At 39.5% G+C, this 21,457-nt stretch overlaps 1 protein-coding gene across 1 annotated transcript in view; it reads left to right on the forward strand.

Moving 5' to 3' along the window:
- LOC122815078 (putative cation exchanger C521.04c) overlaps window positions 1-14,393 on the forward strand; it is a 1,300,764-nt gene extending 1,286,371 nt beyond the window's left edge. The window contains exon 19 of the mRNA XM_044087322.1: window positions 14,246-14,393. Within this exon, the coding sequence (XP_043943257.1) occupies window positions 14,246-14,393 (148 nt within the window). The remainder of the gene's footprint in view (window positions 1-14,245) is intronic.
- The last annotated feature ends 7,064 nt before the right edge of the window (window positions 14,394-21,457 follow it).

Here is a 21,457-nt window from a genome sequence, read left to right on the forward strand (position 1 = left end):
TCTGCGATGCTCCGGAATGTCCTTCTTTGATAGCTACCCAGTTATTTTAGTAGCTGGGGACTCTGTCCCACAGGTTGAAGATTAAATGAAGTAAACTACTTCCGGTAAAGAAGTTGTGTACTCACCATAACGTTACATCTGAGTAGTTCTTCATTTGTCTTCATCCGTCCCTCCCTCCTTCCCCCTGGCCTTAGCATATGGACAGCTTTTTAGCTGTTTTTTGGTGTGTAAGGTGTGTTGAGGTCTGGTTCTCAGTGTAAGTTGCAGCAAACTTGATCGGGGAGATGGAAGGTAGTGGTGTATTATGGGTAAGGGGAGGAGCTTGGAGCTCAGAGCAGATGCTAGTGAAATTGCCGCCTTGTATCCGGTACCCAGAGGGTGAAGACAAATGAAGCAGAACTACTCGGCTGGAACATTATGGAGAGTACACAACTTTTTTTTAATTCAAACTGGAAAGGGATATAGCAGTGTGGGGGGAATGCAAGAAATAAGGAAAACTGGGATTTTGGATGCATATCCTTGGAGTAGCAAACCATACAGAATATTAGATTCATAAAATTGCAGAAAGTATTCTAGGAACTGCGCCACCACGGATCTGGAGTAAGAAAAGTTTGCAGACAGGGATGGCTGCAATTAGGTGTACAGAAAATTAGCAAGAAGGGGCTGGAGTTTACTTAGTTCTTTTGCCTCTTATTTGGGCGCAAGTAACTACAAAAGGGGAAGGTTATAGAGTAGGATGATGCCAAGTAGTAGTTTGGACTGCAGGTTAGAGAAAGGGATTGGTGAGTCAACAGAGTCTTTGGTTGAATCTAGAGCAGAAGCTGGGAAAAAGGGGATAATTAGTTGAGTATATGAAATATTACATAAAAATCAGAAGAGGTTAAAGATAGGAAAAAGACTGGAAAAAGTTGACAGTGGAAAAATGGGAGAACATATATTTCTTCCATGTATGTCACCAAAGCCAGTAGGTTTGGGATTTTTGCTTCTAAGTGATTGCATAGGTATTTTTGTACCCAAGCAGACTTTAAAGCTTTTTCCTCTCTGGTAGATGGCAATGGCATGTGGTGGAAGTATGGTGTGGAAGAAAGAGGTGACTGTGAACATGTTTTTGGGAGTATAATGAACTGATTTTAAACATTTCCTACAGAGTACCTTGTCAAACATTTTTGGGGAACAAATATCTGTAACTTAGAAAACGATTCTTTTGAGTTGGGACACAGGATCTGAATTTTTTTTAAACAAGAAACATCTTTGTTAAATTATGTATGACATGGATAGTGTTAATTTATATAAATGAAAATAAATCATAGCAACACAATCTCAGTTGCACACATTATACATTCCAAACCATGCCAACACAACTGTAGCTGCAAACATTTTACATCACTTTTAATATATTCAGTTGTTAGTCAACCATTACATAGCTCATTCAAATTCTACCTGTTAAACCTTGTTCCTCCTCTGCATGTATTGATCCCACATTTTCGATTTTTTTCCTTTGTAATTTGCTTGTACCCTTTTCTAAGGATCCCACTTCCAGTTTTATCTGTTACTATCTTCGCTACTTCTAGTAAAGTTGGTTTAAACTTTGACTTCCATTTTCTAGTAATTGCTTTTTTGGCAGGCATAATTACTCAGCAAGGCCTTGCTATGTCTAGGCAATTCCTATTGTGCATCATAGCTCAAAAAATCATCTTCCCTAGTTACTGCAGTTTGCTCGCCCAACATCTCCAACAGAGCAGTCTGCAGGGAAGTTTTAAAGTCTGCCAACTCATTGGACTCCAGAAAATATCTTCCCAGTTACCTCTTTGTTCTCCATCACACACCCAACATTTGCTGTCTACCTGAGGAAAAATTCTTGGGAGTTTGCTTGAAGTATAAAAATACTTATGTAAACACTTCCAGGCAAAGATCCTAAATCTTCTAGATTCTGTTGCATATTTGGGAGACGTACATATATATCCCCCATTGTTTCTTTCTGAATTGATTATCTAATCTTTCTTCCCAATCCTTCCTAACCTCCTCTGATTCTTATAGTTTTCATGCAGTATTTTATATGCTCTACTAATTATTCATTTAACAACAACTTCTGTTCTAGATTCTACTAAACAATCTACCAATGCTGGTCTTTTGTTTAGGACCCCTGTATTTTTCTCTTTGCCTATACACTATCAATCTTTGATATGGAAGGCAATCTCTAGCCTCCAGTCCAGATAAGTTATTGGCATCCTCCCATTCTGTTATCTTTAACTCTCGAGTTATTTGCTTCGAATACCTTGGTTCCTTTGCCAGTTTTCTCCAATATATCCCTGCCCCGTTTATTGACTGTAACCCTAATTACAGTCATCCCTATTGGCAGAATCTCTGTTCTCCATTCCTATGTTGGCTTAGTTCTTAGGATACTGTCTGCTACTCTATAGAGATAATATTCTGTATGATTGTTAAGTCTGCATCCAAAATTCTAGTCTCTCCCGGTTACCTCAGCTTCCCCAGTTTCATCATCTCTTTCCACTTTGAATTACAGTTTTCTATTTGTGCTATGCATAGGAGCCTTAACTGTATTGCTCTTAAATACCCTTTCAACTCTGGTAATCCCAATCCGCCCTGTTCTATTGGAAGAACAAGCTTATCCCACTTGACTTCAGCTCTTTATTGCTATCCACAACTTTTTCTCTAGTGGATAAAAGTATGTCTGGTGTGTGTATAAGACTAGAGACTAAAAACAGTTTAACTGCTTGTATCTTACTATCGATTATCCATATAACAGAGCTTCCATTTTCTCAGTTTTTGTATTATCTTTTGTTTAATCTCTTCCCACATATCCTTAGCTGCCACACTTGTATCATTCTTAATCCATATTCCTAAATACTTCATTTTATCATGTCCCCATCAATATGGATATTGCTTTTGTTTTAGCTTCATTCATTTTGTATTCAGAAAAGGTTTGAAGCTGTCTCAGCATGTTCCACAGTACTGTAATGTCCCTTTCTGGTTTTGTCCTGTATAAAATGTCATCTTCAAGTAGCCAGCTTTTCTTGACTATCATACCAATTTCCTTGAATTTCTGAATCCTTTATTTTCTTTGCCAATGGTTCTAAATATATTGCAAATAAAGGGCAGAAAGGACATTCCTGTCTGGTTCCTCTGCTCAAGCAGAGATTCAGAGAGGACACCACCCACTTTAGTTTTCGCCCCTCTGATTCTTCATATCTCCTAATCAACCTTATAAATGTATCGGGGAATGCAAATGCTTCCATTGCTCTGCTCATAAAATCCCACCTTACTCTGTCAAATGCTTTCTGTGCATCAAGACCCATCAAGCAACAGGGGTATTGTCTTACATTCTGCTTCCTTCTGGATCATCACTGTTTTGTCAAATGTTTGCCTCCCCTCCACAAAACCACATTAATTGATATCTATCAATTTTGGCATCACTTTTGCCATTTTTAGTCATTATAGACGTAAACACATTGTAATCATGATTTAGTATTGAAATAGGCCTGTATGAACCTGGATCTGATGGATCTTTACCCTCTTTAGGTATTGCATCTACTACCACTTTCTTCCAGGATGTTGGTACTTCTCTTAAAATGCTGTTAAATGAAACCTTCCAGATCTTTCATTTTTTTCCCTCCTAGCTTCCAAACTTCCACAGGAATACCATCTGTTCCTGGGGACTTCCTGTCGATTGGTTATACCAATCAGTCTGTCCTATATGGACAAACTCAAACTCCATCTATTCTCTGTCTCATATCGCCTACTTAGAGGGAATCTCTTCTTGACTTACAAAGCCATGTCTGACCCAGCTCTGTTAGAAATGCTACAGCTAAAGAAATCACAATCCCTCTGCACCACACACTCCAGAAACCTCAACCTCACCACCACAATCAACAGAACATGCTGGAGGGACAGGTTCATAACCCAGAGACTGGCATGGTATGGAATAGACTTCCCATCATGTCAAGCAGAGCACCTCACTGACCACCTTCAAGAGAAATCTTGATTGGACGGGAAATAGAAAATTCACCCCGGGGATCACTCCAGTGGCTCTACTCGACAGAGCCACTAGGAACTAAGGTTGGGTGGCACAATGCCAGGGTAATCCTATGGGCTAGGCTTGTAAAGGCTCCAGGGCCATTAGCCTAGTACACTCATGAACGATTTTTCTCTTCTCCCACTATCCTAACTTAGTAATAGGCTTCCTCTCCCTGTAACATTGGCATATTGTACCTTTTCTTGATTTCCATATGTTTTCTGCTTTATACAAACTTTCGTAGAATTTCCAAAATATTTCTAATTCTACAGGATCCCTTATATTCTGTGTTATAGGCTCCCTAAGCTTGGTGACAGCCCTTTCTACATTCTGCTGCCTGAGTCATTGTGCTAAAAGTTTTGTGCCATAGTTATCAAAAATTGTGTAACAGCAATCTTTCTAAACTTATGCATATTATTGAGATAATCCTTTATTTTCTGTTTAGCATTCTGTAATTGCTAATTTTCTTCTGAGAGATTCTCTACTTTGCAGTACTTCAATATTTTAGTCCCTTTAAATAATACTTAACCATAGCTCCCTTTCTTTTATTTCTAGCCTGTTTTTAAGTTCCAGTTTAATTTTATCCCACTCCGTAGCCATATTTTCAGAAGAAGTTTCTATAATTTCTAATAGCTCCTGAATAATTTCCACTACCCAGTCCTTAAACTACTCTTTCACCAGATGGGTGGAAAAGTCTCATTTTTATTTCATTACCCTGGGTTTTTATTTTAGTTATTGGTGCAGGATCTGAAATAGTTATTGGGAGCATATCAAGATCTTCAATTAAATGCACATGCTCCTGTGAAATGTAAATTCTGTCTAGCCTAGCCCAGTTTTTGTACATAGGGAATAATATGCAAGTTTACTATGAATTCCTAGTACTGAATTACATTTTCCATGCCAAATATTTTCATAAATTTCTTAAAATTTTCCTCCTTAGTTATATTTTAATTTCTGTTCCTCCCCCAAAGACGCATCTTCGCTGTTGGAAATCAAGTTCCAGTCCCCACCTATAAATAATATTCTTTGCTGAAAGCTGATTATTTCTCCCAGAATTTTTCTTAAGCTTCATTATATCAGTTTTTGATGGAATATTAATACATGTCAGTGTAATCCTCCTCACTTGCCAGTATCCCCTTAGTACTACAAATCTACCATTATTGTATTTTTCCTCTTCTATTACTATTGGAGCTCCTCTTGCAATTAATATAAGTACTCCTGTTTTCCTTCGCCCCAGGTATTCCACTGAATAACCATCCTGAAAACCTTTCTTTATCAAATTCACATGTTCATTTATTTCCAAGTGCGTCTCCTGCAGCATTATTTGCACTTGACATTTTAATATAGTTCACTACTTTTTTGTATTTATCTGTAAGACCATTAACATTTAAAGACATTATAGAAAGAATCATATTCTTGAAAGATTATTCCCACCTTTTATGTATGACAGGTTTTTTGTTAAACATCTAGTTCCAGCTTCTGTATTGCATGCTTGCACTGTTTGGTAGGTTAGTCTTTTGTACAGTTACTTGTCATCTCCATTTGAGCCTATGTCACATCTTGCAGAACTTTGTTTTATTGAAAACCCTCAAACAAATGCACCCAATACCCCCTAAAACCTACTAACTTAACATAGAGAACTATGTACATCTTCAAATGTTGAAGGGTTACCTTCCTAATAGGAAGAAAAGTTCCAAACTGACAGCCACACATATACAGACTTGAGTTGAACAGAAAGATCATCAATGCTGAGATGCATGGTAGAGCCTTTAATTCTATTAAGTGCTGCCTGGTTTTGCCTTATCTTTGTAGCTGTCCTAACTGTGAAAACACTTGAATGCTTTCAGAAAGCATTTTCTTCAAGCTATTTATTTTTATCACATTGTCTGGTAGTGACATGAGAACCAGATACAGGACTGTTTACTGGAAAAAAGACCTTGTAATCCGTTTTCTTTTTAATTTACTATGTGTTAAAACCTACTATATAAAGCTAATAGCCTTAACCCAGTCATCCCCTATGCAAGAATGAGAAAAAGCACACTAATTATTCTCGTCATGCTTTTAACCAGATTCCTTTTTTTTTGCATTACAGTACCTGCATGTCTTAAAACTAAACAGGATGAAAGATAGAATAGTGAAAGATATGAGAATAAACAGAAGCACCTATTTACATTAGTATCCTTGTTGCACTTAAGAATAACTGAAGTAAACTTTAACATGCAAAGAAAATCATTAACCATTTAAGTACTAAGAAAAAAAATTTTGCTCAACTTCCCCCTACTTTTCCCCTCTCCTGAGTATGTTTCCGAACATTAATGACATGCAGTAGGACATGTGCTTTAGAGTCCCCTACAAGTTTAACAAAGTGCAAACAAGTCCAGTATTTCCAGATTCTCTTGTTCTATTCATCTCCCAAACCCTGTCTCTACTTAGTCTCAATTGCACTCTTCTAGTCAACTCCTGTGCCCTCCCCAAGCATTTCCATTGTAACACTGGGAAAAGTTTCACTGGCACAGTCTCTCTGTGGGCTTTATTACTTGAAGAACAAGAAGTAAAATCTCCTGTTCTCAGCTCACTTTTTGTTGGACAATCCTTTATATTTCTTCCTTAGCATGTACTTCAAAATATTTTCCCTGTTTGAAGATGCCTGAGGTTCAAACTGCTGTACTCAGCTATGCTTCTCAACATCCCCTGAATAATTTGATAATTTTACTCTTCTTCTGCCTATTTTACAATGAATAGTCATTCTCCAGAAACATTGTTTTGTCTCCCACTTTTAGTACTTTGTCCTTCTGCCACAGTTTTGACAGAATCCACTCCTGCTAGTAAGATTGCATTTTTACTATAAAAGTTCTAGGCTGGTTTCTCATAGCCAGGTTTGGAGCATACACACAATGTGCTCTTTCAATTAACAATTCCTGTTATGAAATACCAGTCCAGTTGCTTATTTGTGATTTCATGAAATTAATGGTCTTAATTCCAGCTTCTCAGGTACAGCAGAAAATCACAGGTTTTCTCTGTGCTCTGTCCTCCAATTCCATTATTTTTTGAAATATCTTTTCTTGTGCAGTCACGTATTTGGCCAGCCTTTTCATTTTGACCTCTTAAGTTTTGCAGTTTTATCTCATTTGAGTATCTGTTTAAAGCATCTTCTATTTTTTTTCCAGCCTTTTATTGTTTTTTATGTACTCCATCAGTGTTTGATTTATTTTAATCAGATCTGTATGCAATTGCTTTATACTTTCCTCAAGGTTTACTGGAAGTCATAGGTTGGTACTAGGCTATCAGCCCTAGGGCCTATTCAAGCCTAGCCATAACAATTCCCTGTATATTTCTTCCCACACTATTTACTTCCCTGGACCCCTGTCTAGCAGGGCGACTGACGTGATCCCCGGGGTGAATTTCCTTTCTCCCATCCAATCGTCAAGGTTCCTTTTGAAGAGGGCCAAAGAGGCACTCTGCTTGACATGTATGGGCAATCTTTCCAGAGTCTGGGGAGTCTCTGGGTCAGGAACCTATCCCTCCAGCAGGTTTTGTTTATTGTGATGACCAGGTTTAGATCCCTGGACCGTGTGGCTCTGAGGGATTGGGATTTCTGTGTAGCATGTCCAACAGCTCTGGGTTTGACATGGCCTTGTATGTTAAGCAGAGATCGCCTCTGAGTAGACGATATGCGACAGAGTATAGCTGGAGTTTAAGGCGGTCAGCGTAGGGCATCTGCTTTAGGCCTGTGATTCTTTGTGAGGTATTTCTGCGGCCTTTCCAGTTGTTGCAGATGTGTTGAGAGGTACATACCAAACGGGGCATTATATTCTATAATGGGTCAAATGAGGGATGAGTACAGTGGGACAATGACCTCCTTTTTTTCTGGTTGAAAAGCCCTTAGTGATGAGGTGTGCCACACAGGATTTCCTGACTGTTGTGGCGATGTGGTTATCTAAGGTGAGACCACTGTCCACCTGTGTCCCTAAGTCTCATCACACTTTCAGTGTTTAGTGTACTGCCATCTATATGGTAATTCACGGGTACATGTTTTTTCCCCAAAGGGGATAACTATACATTTCTTGGCATTGAGCTTGAGCCCATGGCTCTGGCATCAAGCATCTGTTTCTGTAAGGCCCTTTTGTAGAGTATCCACATCATTTGGGGATTCAATAATGGCTCCCAGTTTGCAGTCATCTGCGAACTTTGTTATCCAGAGTCCCTTAGTGTTGGCCTGTACTTCAGAGAAGTAGATGTCAAACAAGAGCGGTCCCAGGACTGAACCCTGAGGTACTCCACTTGTCACTTGTCTGAAGCTGGATTTGGCTACTTTTACAGTGTGGATTCCATCAGTAAGCCAGTTAGCAACCCACTGGGTGACGTAGGGATTAATGCCCAGCTTAGTAAGTTTATCTGGTTCCAGAGTGGGGGATGGTGTCAAAGGCCTTGGCAAGGTCTATATAGGCTGTGTGGACCACCTTACCCTTGTCCATGGCTCTGGAGACTGATTCGAAGAAGTCAGGTTCAGGAGACAAGATCGGCCCTTCACAAACCCAAACTGGGTGGGGTCCAGTGTTTGAAGGTTGCCAATGTCTTTGTTTATAAGTTCCATGATAATATGCTCCGTGGCCTTGCAGATAAGGCTCGTCAGACTGATGGGACAGTAGTTTATGGGATCAAAGGTGGATCCCCCCTTGTGGAGTGGGATAACTAGCTCTACGCCACTCATTGGGCATGAAACCTGAGGTGAGGCTATGATTAAACAAGACACTTAGGTGAGGTGCCAGTTCATATTGTAGTTCATGTAGTACACAGCCCGGGATGTCATCTGGTCCCATGGATGCTGTATTCTTAGCTTTGGAGAGTGTGTTTTTTACCTGTGTGGCAATTATTACCGGTATTTGGCAATCTTCCGGTATTGAGATGGACCATTTAGGGGGTGAGAGGGGGGTGAAGTTGGCACTGAATCAGTCTGCCAGGATATTGGCAATATCCTTGGGATCAGTATATTTAATGCCATTCTGTTTTAGTTCAGAGCAGATCTGAGCATTGCCATTTAGATTCTTGACATAGTTATAGAATGCCTTGTGGTTGTCTTTGGAATCTTTGGCAATTTTATTTTCGTAACTAGCTTTGGAGGATTTTATGAGGGATCTCAGTTTCTTACTGAGGCTGGTAAGGACGTTTTTTGCTTCCTGGGATTTTCCTCTTCTGCAACAGTTTCTTCCTTTTGTTGTAAAGTTTGTTTATGGCAGGGGACCACCAGATTGGCTTCCTTTTTTTGGATGAGAGCATCTTGGTTCTGTTTGGGATGGCACGATTCATGCATGAGCGGATATGCTCATACAGTGCCTTAGTGTAGGATTCAGCAGTTGAACTTTCAGTTCCTGTCTGCATGGGTGTCATAAAGTTTGTCACTACTGACTTGAGTAGCATGAAGTTGGCTTTGGAGAAGTTTTTTATGGAGGTTTCCTTACTGGAGGGTGGGATGTGGATGTTGAGGGTGATTAGCTTATGGTCAGACCTGACTAACGAGGAGGTGACAATAGGTGTGGAGCATTGATTTCCCATGTTGGTAATGACCAGGTCTAGGATATTGGAGCCCCTGGTGGGACTATGGATTAGTTGATCCAAGGCATTGGAATTTATGAATTCCAAGAACTGTTGGGCAAAGGTGTTGGTACATGAGTAGTTTTCCCAGTTAATGGCAGGGTAGTTATAATCACCCAGTATTAGGGTGTTTGGTTCTATCTTAATATTTTCCAGTATGTTTAGAAAGGTGTAGTGAGAATCTTTGGGTATGGTGGGGATCTGTAGCAAGCTACAATTTGGATTGCAGTCTTACCTAGTGTTGTTTGCACCTGGAAAATTTCAGATGCATTGTGTTGGGCAATTAGCCTGGTGGTGTGAATATCCTTGGTGAATATTGACACTCCACCTTTAGTGTTTCGGTCCTGCTTTGGTGGCCGAAAAGTGTGGTAGGAGTTGTAGCTTGGTATTGCAGGGGTGCTCTCTGGAGCCTTGAACCAGGTCTCAGTTACTGCACAGATATCTATGTTCTCCATATTTAGGAGTGCCTCGAGCGAGTGCATTTTGAGGTTTAGACTTCTAGCATTTAGTAGCATTACCTTCAGATTTTGCATGCTTGTACCTGTTACGGTGGTGGTTTTGTCCTTTGAACTTTGCCTATAAAAGGCACTATAGGGGGTGGCAAGAGCCTTAGCCAGTAACCTGAATGCCAGAGGCAGACCATCTCTGACAAAGCATCGTGGTCTGTCAATCATGTCGTCCCAGGCAGACAGATACTGGATCCCCTTTGAATGACACCAGAAGCTTAGCCAATTGTTGAAGTCAATAATTTTGTCCTTATATTGTGGTATCAAGTCATGTATGGAACTTGTACTTTTTCTGAACAGCTACAGTACTTTTCCCAGTTAGTGTTTTTTTGTCAAATTTTGTAGCTGATTTTCCTTGAGGTCCTGTCTATTTCTTTTTTCTGGCATCCAGGCAAGTGCACTTAGTTACTGAAATTTACTCAGAAATCAAGGTCCTCTTGTGTTCTGTGCTAAGTTTTTCACACTGGGAGAGCCATAATTAAGCTGTTACTCTGCATACAGCCATCTTAGAAGTAGGGTGTCAATTGTTTAGACATAGTGAAGCCTCAATTTTTTTTAAAAAAAGCAGTTACTAGAAAACAGACATCAAAATCTAAACCAACTGTATTTCAAGTTCTTAATATTGTAAGAGAGAGATGAGAACTGGAAATTGTAATTTTCTCCTCTTTCTAAAAATTCATAGTATAAATAGAATTTGTGGGAATAATACATGCAAAATGTTCAGGAGGAGTGAGTTTTAAGGGGAGGCAAGAATCGGGCAATTTATGTAATGTGGGGCTAAGTGACAGATGTAAAGAAAAAAACATATAAGATATGTAAATGGAAAAATGTTAAGTTCTTTTCTGTTACTGTATATGGCTTATAAATGTGTTTAAAAACAACTGTACTTTGCACTAAATTGACAACTTTTTTCAAACACATTAGAAGTATCATGACTTTTGTATGCAAAGTTAAAAGCAACAAGAATAAACTTAGTGAAATTAACAAACTTGAAAGTAACAGGGTTTAAACTAAAACTTCAGACGGTGTAATATTTAAGTAGGCTTAAAACTGGGCCTTTAATTCTGTTATTTTTGTGCAAAGACTGATTGGGCCTCTGGCTGGACTAAAATATTACCAGTTAGTAATTTTCAAATCTCAAGTTTTCTCATTTATAAATTTTTCGTTGGATATCTTGGTGAAAACCATTATGCATTGTATTAACTATTCTCTCATGCTGAGTTAAACTTGATTAGGGAACTTTTTCTGTGTCAGCAACCATAATAGATTAAATTGCTATGTTTACCATTATTAGCTGTAGGATTTTTTCTTTTTTTGTGTATTATCTAAGGCAGTTGAGTGTAAGCTTGGTCTGACCAACCTGATGGAACGTAAAACACAACCTGTTAACTAAGTGTAGTAGATAATTATGTCCAGTACAAGAAAACGAAATGTGTGTATTTTATACTTGGTTAAATGGATGTTCTACATATCTTACCCTCTCATTCTTTTGTATACCCAGTTAATGATTCGGAATATTCTACTGTATATGTTTTGATTTGTTCATATTGACTCTAGATTTCGGAGTTTCCAATAATGTTGACACTGTTTATAATTAAACCATAAAATTAGTTGCTTGTAGAATGTGGTATCATTTTGCTACATATGTAAAACTGAGCAAGCTGGTTTATAGTAATACAAAAATGTCAACATTTTTTTAAAAACCTTCATATGTTGGGGACTTTAATTACAATGTTTCCAAGTTAAACTTGCAATTATTTATCCAGACTTTCTTTAATTTTAATTCTAGTCATAGTTGTTTGGGACAAATATATTAACAGTCACTAGTTCTCTAAAGGGACTCTTTAAATACTGGTCTACCTCTATGGACATTGCATGCATTAACTTTGTGGTACACTTTTTTTCTTCAGTTAGATCTTAACTGAGTAAATATTAATATTTAGATTCTTTAGAGAAGTCATTTGCAGAAATTGATCATAACATTTCCGTCTGTAGCTTTGCTCCTTTCTCCCTTTTTTGTGACCGATTTCAAGCAGTATATTGAGATGCTGTAGCATGTCCCTTTTGTTTCTGAAAGATTGGGATTAGCTTTATGGGGTTGTCTGTGGCATAGATTTGGTGGATCTCATGTCTGAATAAATATTTTTCTGTCATCTTTTTACGGTCTTTCCACCTATAGCAATCTAATTGCTTAGCCGCCTTTTCTTTGTTCATTTACCTACGTGGTTTCATTTACATTCCTTTAAATGTTATCACCTTAGGTTAGGCCCTTTTCATTTCTCTGTCCTGCTTCATGTGGCATTCTGCCTCAGTTTCATAAATTCTCTGATTTGTCTCTAGCATTTGATGTCAAGTTGAGAATCACACCATGTTTTTTTGCATTATTGAATATTGCCATCTTTCAGTGTTGAGAGTTTTGATATTTATTTCCGTAAACTTTTTTGCTGCATTTTTCTGTCCCATGTGTAAATCTGCTTTCCTAAAAACTCATCCCTCTCTGAACTAGTCGAATTCTGTATAGTGATGGTTAACTATATCGTCTGGAGATCACTTAACACCATCTGGCTGTGCATTTTCAGATTAGAGATCTGTCTACCTTACCATTTCAGAACACTAAATCTGACTGCCCCTTCTTGACTAGGTTTTAGTACTGACTAGAGACTTGTTCTGGGTAGGCCCTGTGGAATGGTACGTTTTGATATAGCTGGTTCTAGCAGTGACTGCTTGAGACTTGTCATGGGTAGACTTTGTGGAATGATCCTGTTTGTAGCTGTAGTGAAAGTCAACTTATCAGCTGTTGCCTAGCATTGCATAATCCCACACTGATGAGTGCTGCCTGGAGCAGCCACTCCATTACAGACATGACTGTTTCTAGGGTTTGCTTCAAAAATGTCTTCATTGCATTTATTTGATGGGTTATCACTTGCCTGCCCACAGTTTCACCAGTCACTACTTTGACAGTGATTCAAACATATATCTCTCCTTAGTATATTAGGATTTTACCTTCAGAGCCTTTTGTTCTTAAACTCCTACTTTATAGTAGGCTTATTTTTTTCTGTAATTCTACCAAATTCCCACTACAGAAGGCCTCCAAAGTTAGTTGTAACAGATTTACTTGCCTCTTCATTTCTACAAGGAAGACTTTCATTGGATGATTGTCTATTATACTATTAATGGTCAGTTATTCTCATTAGGGGTACTGTATAATGATCAATCATGGGATGGGTAAGGCCAATCTATAAACAAATGGGATAGGTTATTTTGAGCACAAGAAGAGAAACTGGCTAGGCTTAAATGGCCTGCAAGGGCATGTAGCTTAGTATTTATCTGTTTTCCCACCTTTGTCTGTATAGCCTGTTCATATTGTGGCTGTGTAGATATGAATTTCTTGCAAACCTATTTGTTGTATAATTTTAGTACTTTTATATGTGCATGTTTGTCTTGAGGCTTTTAATGAATAGGATTGGAACTGGATATGGTGTCTTGGCTCAGCATGTGATGCATTCTTGCCACAAGTGCATGTGCCATTGAGTGCAAGAACAAGAAAATTCAGTACTTCGTACTTACATTGGAGAAGGCTTCCTTGCAGATAATTTTTTGATGATGACAACAAGTTTGTTTACATTAGACTGTAGCCCTTGTGGTAATTTCCCAATAGCAGTTTGTGTATTACCATGAGTTGACTCTTGAATTGCAAAAAAGAAAAGGGCAAAGACTGTTAACACCAGAGTCCCTTCTCCCCAAATCCATCTGTAATTTGAGACTGCATCATTAAGTGCTCAAAGATAATCCCTTTGCTAAAAAAGCTCAAACTAGGTGTCCCATCATCATCGTTGGCTTTCTTTTAATTATTTTATGACTTCTTGCAATAGTGATCCTGTTTACACATGTACTTTCGGCAAGTATTAGTCTGTGTAACTATATTGTCTTTAGCCTGGATTGTGGAACATTGCATAATGTTGATGGCTGCAATTTATACCTCATACTAAACTGAATAAACATATTTGATTTAGAGTATTCCACAGTTTTAATATTCGCTCCTCTTCATAAAATTAGTTTCCATTTTTTATCTGCAGTTTATCAGTGTAATGATTTTTTTTCCTCTCCTCCCCAGGCCTCTAATATACACCGTGTCGATCCTGCTTCCTTGTGCATATCTTATTGGTTTATTATTTTGTTTGAAGACTCATTCCCATATCTACGATATACATATCAGTGGTTGTCATGGTAAGCTGATTTGTTTTAAGAATTTGATATATTGAACCTTAATCAATATGGCAAGGGTCTCACTTATTCTGATAGTTAATATTCTAAATAGAATTTAAGCAGTTCTAGTTTGTGTTGTCTGTTACTCTTATATTACAGGACCATGGCCCTACTCAGGATTCATACTTTTCAGAGCAGCAATTCTGAAAGTGTCACTTGTTTACCTGCTCTTGCACAGTTCATGAAAAGCTCCCTGTATTCTGTATTGAAATACTGTGCAACCTTGAGTTTATGCAGTGTAGAGAACTTTAATTCCAAGTCTTACAAGTTAAACTTTTGGTGCTTTTACTTATAAAGAGAGAAAATTTGAGTTATGGTTTGAATTGTGTGGCATTTGGTGGAGATTAGGGCTGTGAGCTGTAGTCCCTTGTGGTACAGGGTTTGATTTCCCTCCATCCTTGCCTTCTGAGTGACCTTCAGCAAGACACTTGACCAGACATTGCTCCTAGGTCACCACTGCAAAGGAACTGTGTCCAGTGGGCCTATATGTTTATCTCTTGGATATTATATTATTCTTGACGAAATCAGAGGCAAATAGCAGAATTTTATGACACTCTTATATTAATGCCACATTAAAGCATCCAGCTGTGATTGCTTCAAGAATAAGTTTTGTCACTCTTGATTTACAGCTGTAAATCCTGAGTTTTTGTTACTGGTATGGATAAAGAAATCAAGCTCATTTATATTGCATTTCTTTGTTCTACAAAGTAATCTTATATTTTCACTGTCCTTAGAATTTTGATTTTATGGTTGGCTTGCATCTTGTATGATTTTATGCAATGTTTTCTCTTTGCTGACATTGCTTGGGCCATACCTGAAATTGGTCTTTGGACCAGTGTACAGACCTGGTTATGTGATATCGTGGCAGAATTGTTTTGTAGTTTGAATAGTGAATTCTTAAGCACCGCCTTTGTTGCATGCATATCCCACTTATGTTGGACATCAGCCAGTAAAGCTATAGATGCACAGGTAGGATGGAGCTGAAATTGGTTGAGCTTGAACCAAGCTTGGCCACTTGCTCAACTGTTAGCAGTGAACACATTTAGTGTGCAACCCCACATCTTGTATCTGATTTTCTCATCCAAAAGTGCATCTCTGATTTCAGTAACATTTCTTTCTCCATGACCTGGCATTTATTGTTGTATTGCATTTGATAATGGATAGCCCACTGAAGCAATACTGCTTTTGCAGAGAAGGCCTGAGGTACAATACTAGAAATAGAAAAATCAAAAATTAAGTGCTGAAAGAAACTGACATGGAAGTCAACAAAAGACTGAGTTACATAGTTGTACATGTAGTGGTCATATAACCAGAGTATAGCCCACACTTTAATTTGTAATATTAAGATTGGCAAGTGTTTTGAGAGGTATATATGGCCTAAGTAGTAAGCACATGATTTCAAATGGACTTGAGTAGGTCTAGTAAGAACTAGAGGCGTGGATATTCATAAAGCAGCATTTACAGTTGGAAGATGGTATGCTTTAAGACAAGGTTCTCATTTATACTTAATGCATTGGTTACTTTAGATAAAACAGCTGTTTCATGGGCAAAACTGCTTAATAGCCAAGTATCTTCTGCTGCATTAAAATACCTAGATGCTTCTCTTATGTTGTGTAGTTTGGAAAACTGGAAGACCGCATAGAAACTACTTTATCAGATCATAATGGGTTAGTTTTGCCTGCATAACTATACTTGTGGATTTTGTTGAAGATATTTGCTGTTGAAACCTTTTCTTATTGGTTTAATATCTGCCTTAACCTTATTGTCCATGATTGAGATAGGGTCATATGTTCATAGGGGGTTACTAGGCCTAAGGCCCCAGGTCCCTTTTAAGTCTAGCCATGTAATATCCGTGTTCTCTAATTGACCATTGTTAGGTGATTCCCTAATTGACCATTGTTGGCTTGATTGTTTGCAGAGTGAATATATGATCAGCAGCAGCTGCCCCTGTCCATCAGGGATGCAGGTGCCACCCAGGGGTGAATTTATGGTCTCCAATCTACTTATCCAGGTTGCACTTAGTCAATAAGGAGCTCTGTTTAACGTGAATTGGGAGTCTGTTCCAGAGTACTTGCAGCCTCTGGGGGAGACATTCGTGTCTCCAGCATGTTTTGTTCAAGGCACATGCCAGGTTGAGATTTCTGGAGTGAGTGATTCTTGTGCCATTTGATTTGCAGATGTGCAGCATCTCCATCAGGGCGGGGTCAGACACCTCTCTGTAAGCCAGGCACAGGTTACCTCTCAGCAGTCTGTAGGACACAGAGTACAGCAACAAGACTTTTGGTCTTTCCATGTAGGTCATGTTTTGGAGTCCCTGAATCCTCTTGGTAAGGAACCTCTGTGCTCTCTAGCTGCTGCAGTTGTCTGGTGATATACATGCAAAACGGAGTGTTACACACTTAGTGGTCTGAGGGTGGAGTACAGAGGAGTTGTAACATTCTTTGTCTTAGGTGCGATGCCCCTTCTTATGAGGTGTGCAATGTAAATGGCTTTCCTTACCACTGTGTACACATGGTTATCGAAGTTTAGAGTACTATCAACGTGTTCCCAAGTCACGCACCACTGAGTTTGAACTTATGGTGGTGCTGCCTATATTGTAGTTTGCAGGGGGCTACCTCTTTGCCAAAGGGGACAACGATGCACTTTTTTGCATTTAGTTTTAGACAGTGGCTTTGGCACCAATCATCTGTTTGTGTTAACCCCTCCTGTAATATGCTAATGTCTTTAGGGGACTCTATGCTTGCTCCCAATTTGCAGGCAAATGCAAACTTGATAAGCTACAGGCCGTCTACTTTCATCTGGAATTCCAGGAAATAAGATTCCAAGCAGTAGAGAGCCCACCATAGAACCCTGTGGTATCCCACTGGTAACTTCTACTGGTCGAGGTGGAATCCCCAACTTTGACAGTATGGGTTCTGTTGCTAAACTCATTGGCTAACAGTCTAGTGACACATGGATTAATCCCAAACTGGGAGAGTTTCTGGATGATACCCGAGTGGGAGACTGCCAAAAGCCTTGGCTAAGTCAAGATAGGTGGTACATACTGCTTTGCCTTCGTACAGGGCTTTGGTGACATTCTCAAAGAAGTCCAACAGGTTTAGTAAGCATGATCTACCCTTAAAGAAGCCAAACTGGGTCAGGTCGAGAGCTTGAAGTTTACTTGTCCTTGTTGATAAGGTCTCTCCCTTTTTCTAATTTCTCCAAATCATTTGGGTTTCTAATATGATGGGAATAGGCCCCATTCTTAAGTCGAACTACGATTAAAGTTCATGAAATTAGTATTGTTTCAATCTTTGATTTCAGCCAAAAGTGCTCTTTGCAGCACCAGCAGTGTGCCCAGTAATGACGACTCCTGCAATTTGTATGGAGTTACATGGATTGGTAGTGTATATAAATATGATTGTAGATTCTTTTTTAGTTTCTCTTAATTGTTTTGATATCTTGTGTCTGGAAATTCTGGGCTTTTTACATAATAGTAACAATACATAATTTCTTTCTTATTCTCAAGAGTCCACTCTATCGTCTTAATGGCTCTTCTTTGGCCAATCAATTTTTGTGATTTTTTTGGACTGCTACTTCCTTCTACAACAGGGGGGCCATTCTTCCCCTGGGCCTGGTCTGGCCCCATTGTAGGAATGTTTCCGTCTTTTGAGGATTCTACACTCATTTTTTCCCGTCCTGGTACCAGTGTACCTACAAAGATTGGGCACTTTTTTTATCCTGGGTCTTGTGCACCCAGCTATCTTTTTTTTTTTTTTTTTTTTTTTGACTGACTTCTGTCCATGATGGATGCTATATAAATACAGTCTATATCAGTATCGCCTTGGTGAGATTTTGTGAAAAACAGGGTCCACCTCATGAAGGTACTCACCAAGACTTGAGAATTTCAATTTCAGCACTACTACTCTGCTTTGCTTGCTGACTTTTCATCTCTCCATTAGGACCCTATAAGGTCCATGATGATTCATTCCATGACCTTGTAGATTATGCTGGTTAGGCTTATGGGTCTGTAGTTGCCAGGGTCAGTTGAAGTACCCCCTTTGTATATGGGGATTACTGTTCTCCACTCTGTTGGAACAAATGCAGTGCTCAGGCTGTGGTTAGAGCGTGCTAAGTGGATCTGCTAGGTCATGTTTCGAGTTGTTTAGAAAGCAGCCTGGGATGTTATCTAGGCCCATACAGGCTGTGTTTCTGGCCTTTGAAAGCATGGATATGACCTGCTCGTTGGAGATACTGGGAGAGGACAGGTGTCACATGTGCTTTGGGTATGGCTGGTGGAGATGGGGGGTGAAGTTTGCACCAAATCTGTCACCTAACAGGTTGGCAGTTTCCTCAAGGTCAGTTAAGTGGTACTATCCACTGAGTTTGGCACATAGCTGGGTATTCCCTTTTAGAGTTCGGATGGTAGCTAAAGAATGCCTTATGATTGTCTTTAGCAAGGGAAGCTAATTTAGCCTCATAACTAGCTTTAGAGAACTTGACCAGATATCTGAGTTGCTTGTTCAAGCTGTGGAGGGTATTCGTACCCTGCTGACCAAGTTCCCTCTTGTTCTTCGATATCGGTTTCTTTTTATGTAACTTGTTTGTACTCTAGGTCCACCAGCATGGCTTGTTTTTACGGGAGGACTTGGTTTTGGTTCTGTCAGGTACAGCAGAGTCAATAAGGTTTAAGTGGTTATGCAGGGCATTTCTGTACTCTGAACAGGAGCCATTGTTGGGTGTGTTAGAGGGTTTGAAACTTTGCAAACCATTGCTTTGTAGGCTGTAGTTTGCTTTGGAGAAGTTACTCATTTTTATTGCTCCTGTGGGGGTGTCAGGTCTAATCATTACCTCAAATGAAAGAGATTTATGGTCTGAGGGCAGAATACAGGGGGGAGTACAGTAAACCCCCCTCCCATATTGGTGAGTACTAAGTGCAGAACATTTGAGCCCCTTGTGGATGTGCAGACTATCTGTTCCAGAGCATTTGCATTAAAGTCCAAGAACCTCAAGGCAATCAAGCTTGTTCATGTACATCACCTACTCAATAGAAGGATAGTTGAAATCTCCCATGACCCATGGTGTCTGGCTAGAATAGTGAGCGACTCAAGCAAGTCCATGTCAGTGTGCTTCTCATGGTTCATGGTGGGGAGGACCTGTAGCTTGCAATCATGTGGTAGGGTGTTTTACCTGTAGTTTGGACCTAGAGTAGCTCAATAGTTGTACTGTATAACCCGTCTGTATTTGGATTTAAGGAAGATGGATACACCTCAGTATTTGGTTCTTTCTTGTTCATTTTGAGGTCTGAACTTGTGGGAGCGCATTGTAGCCTTGCATGGCTGGGGTGCTCTCTGCAGCCTTGAATCAAGTCTCTGCATGGATATCAGCATCTTCCAAAGTGAGGAGAGCCTCCAGAGAGTGCAGTATCTTGTTTAGACTCAACATTAAGCAGCATAATGTCAGGTTTCTCTGTAGTGGATTTCTGTTGCATCAGAAGTTATTGCCTAAAAAAGGCACTATGGAGGAGGCAAGCATTCCTTGACAGTATTCGAAAGACTAGAGGAGACAGGTGAAGACCATCTCTGGCAAAGCAGTGTAATCTGTCGACCATGTTTTCCCAGGCTTGACAGATAATGGATCCCCCTGGATTAGCACTAGAAGTTAATCCAGTTGTTGAAGTCAATCATTTTTTGTTTATATTGTGGCACCATCCTGGTTGATGGTAGAATGCCGCTTAGGGCTAGGGACATAACTGCCTGGGAGATGCAATCTGAGAATTCAGCCATGTCTATCTTCGTATAGTCCAGGGAGGTACGTCTCAAGTCATTCACCCTGACATGTATTATGACAGTCATAATGGTATCTTTTGAGTGACTTGAGTGCATGCGTGATTTGAGGGATCCTGGCATCTGACAGGCAGCTGCCCATGACCACCTTCTCCAGCCTGGTGAGGGGAGGGACATCTGTCTCACTATGGAATCTCTTATGGCCATGAAATTTGGTTCTGAGGTGTTCTGTCCTAGGGACATTCACAGAGACACTAATGTGTTTGTGTAGTATATTTTAGTAGTGTTCTAGTATGTGTGGGTTGTTTGCACTTAGGAGGTCTCTGGTCTTATGGTAAGCTCTTAGTGAGTGCCTCCTCATTTGTGGGTTTGTGTCATGACCTTATCTTGTGTGAGAGAAGAGGTGTGTGCTGACCTATTTCATGTATGTTACTTGAGAGGATTGATTCCAGTTTCACTGTATAATTACATCTCTCATGTATTGTTTGCTGTAGTAGCAAATGGCTGTCAGTATGTATGGGGCAATTACTACATTGCCTTAGGATACCCATGTCCATCAGGTTGGCTGGAGAAATGTTGGGAAACTGATTGCCCATTGTAGCAGGTTAAACAGCGAGTACTGATAAGAGGTGGGCAACTTAGATCAGCTTTTGCTCTAGAGTTAACAAGGAGACATAATCTGAGGATTAGGAATAAAAGTATGACAACGCTGCTCATTGCTCAGCTGCGTTGCCAGCAGTGCAGCAAGGAAGCCTGGGAGGGTTCACCTGACCGTTGACTAGGGAAAAAGTTGTATCTAGGCATTTGCATCTATGTAAGGCACCTCTAACCCCCGCTGCACTGCTCTGTGCAAATGCAAGGCTTAAATACAAGCAAATTTAAACAGTTTAAATACAAACTACCAATAGGAAATCCCACACAGACCCTTATTCCAGCAGTCCTCAAATCAGATGAGTCGTCAGATACATACTTCTGCCACAAGGATGAAGGGAGGCCCTCAATGTTAGATGGTTGGTTTTAGTGCTGAAGTAATACCAGTTTAGATTCAGCAAGTCTGAATCTAGCCTATGCTATTTTAGATAGAAGTAGCAATGATACAAAGTGCAGAAAGCGGCAGTTCAATAAAATACAGTTCACAAAGTGCAACAAGTCTTAAATTATGCTTATTTTTTAGAAGATTTCAGTGGATGAAAACTATTGAAATTCCCTGACAGGAAATCAAACCCAGACTGTGTCGGTGAGCGAACCAGTAGACCACCAGGGATCCTCAAATAATAGGTACATAGATTAGTAGT

Source organism: Protopterus annectens, chromosome 11.part0, assembly GCF_019279795.1.
Source record: "Protopterus annectens isolate FY-2018-M chromosome 11.part0, PAN1.0, whole genome shotgun sequence".
Taxonomy (NCBI): domain Eukaryota; kingdom Metazoa; phylum Chordata; order Ceratodontiformes; family Protopteridae; genus Protopterus; species Protopterus annectens.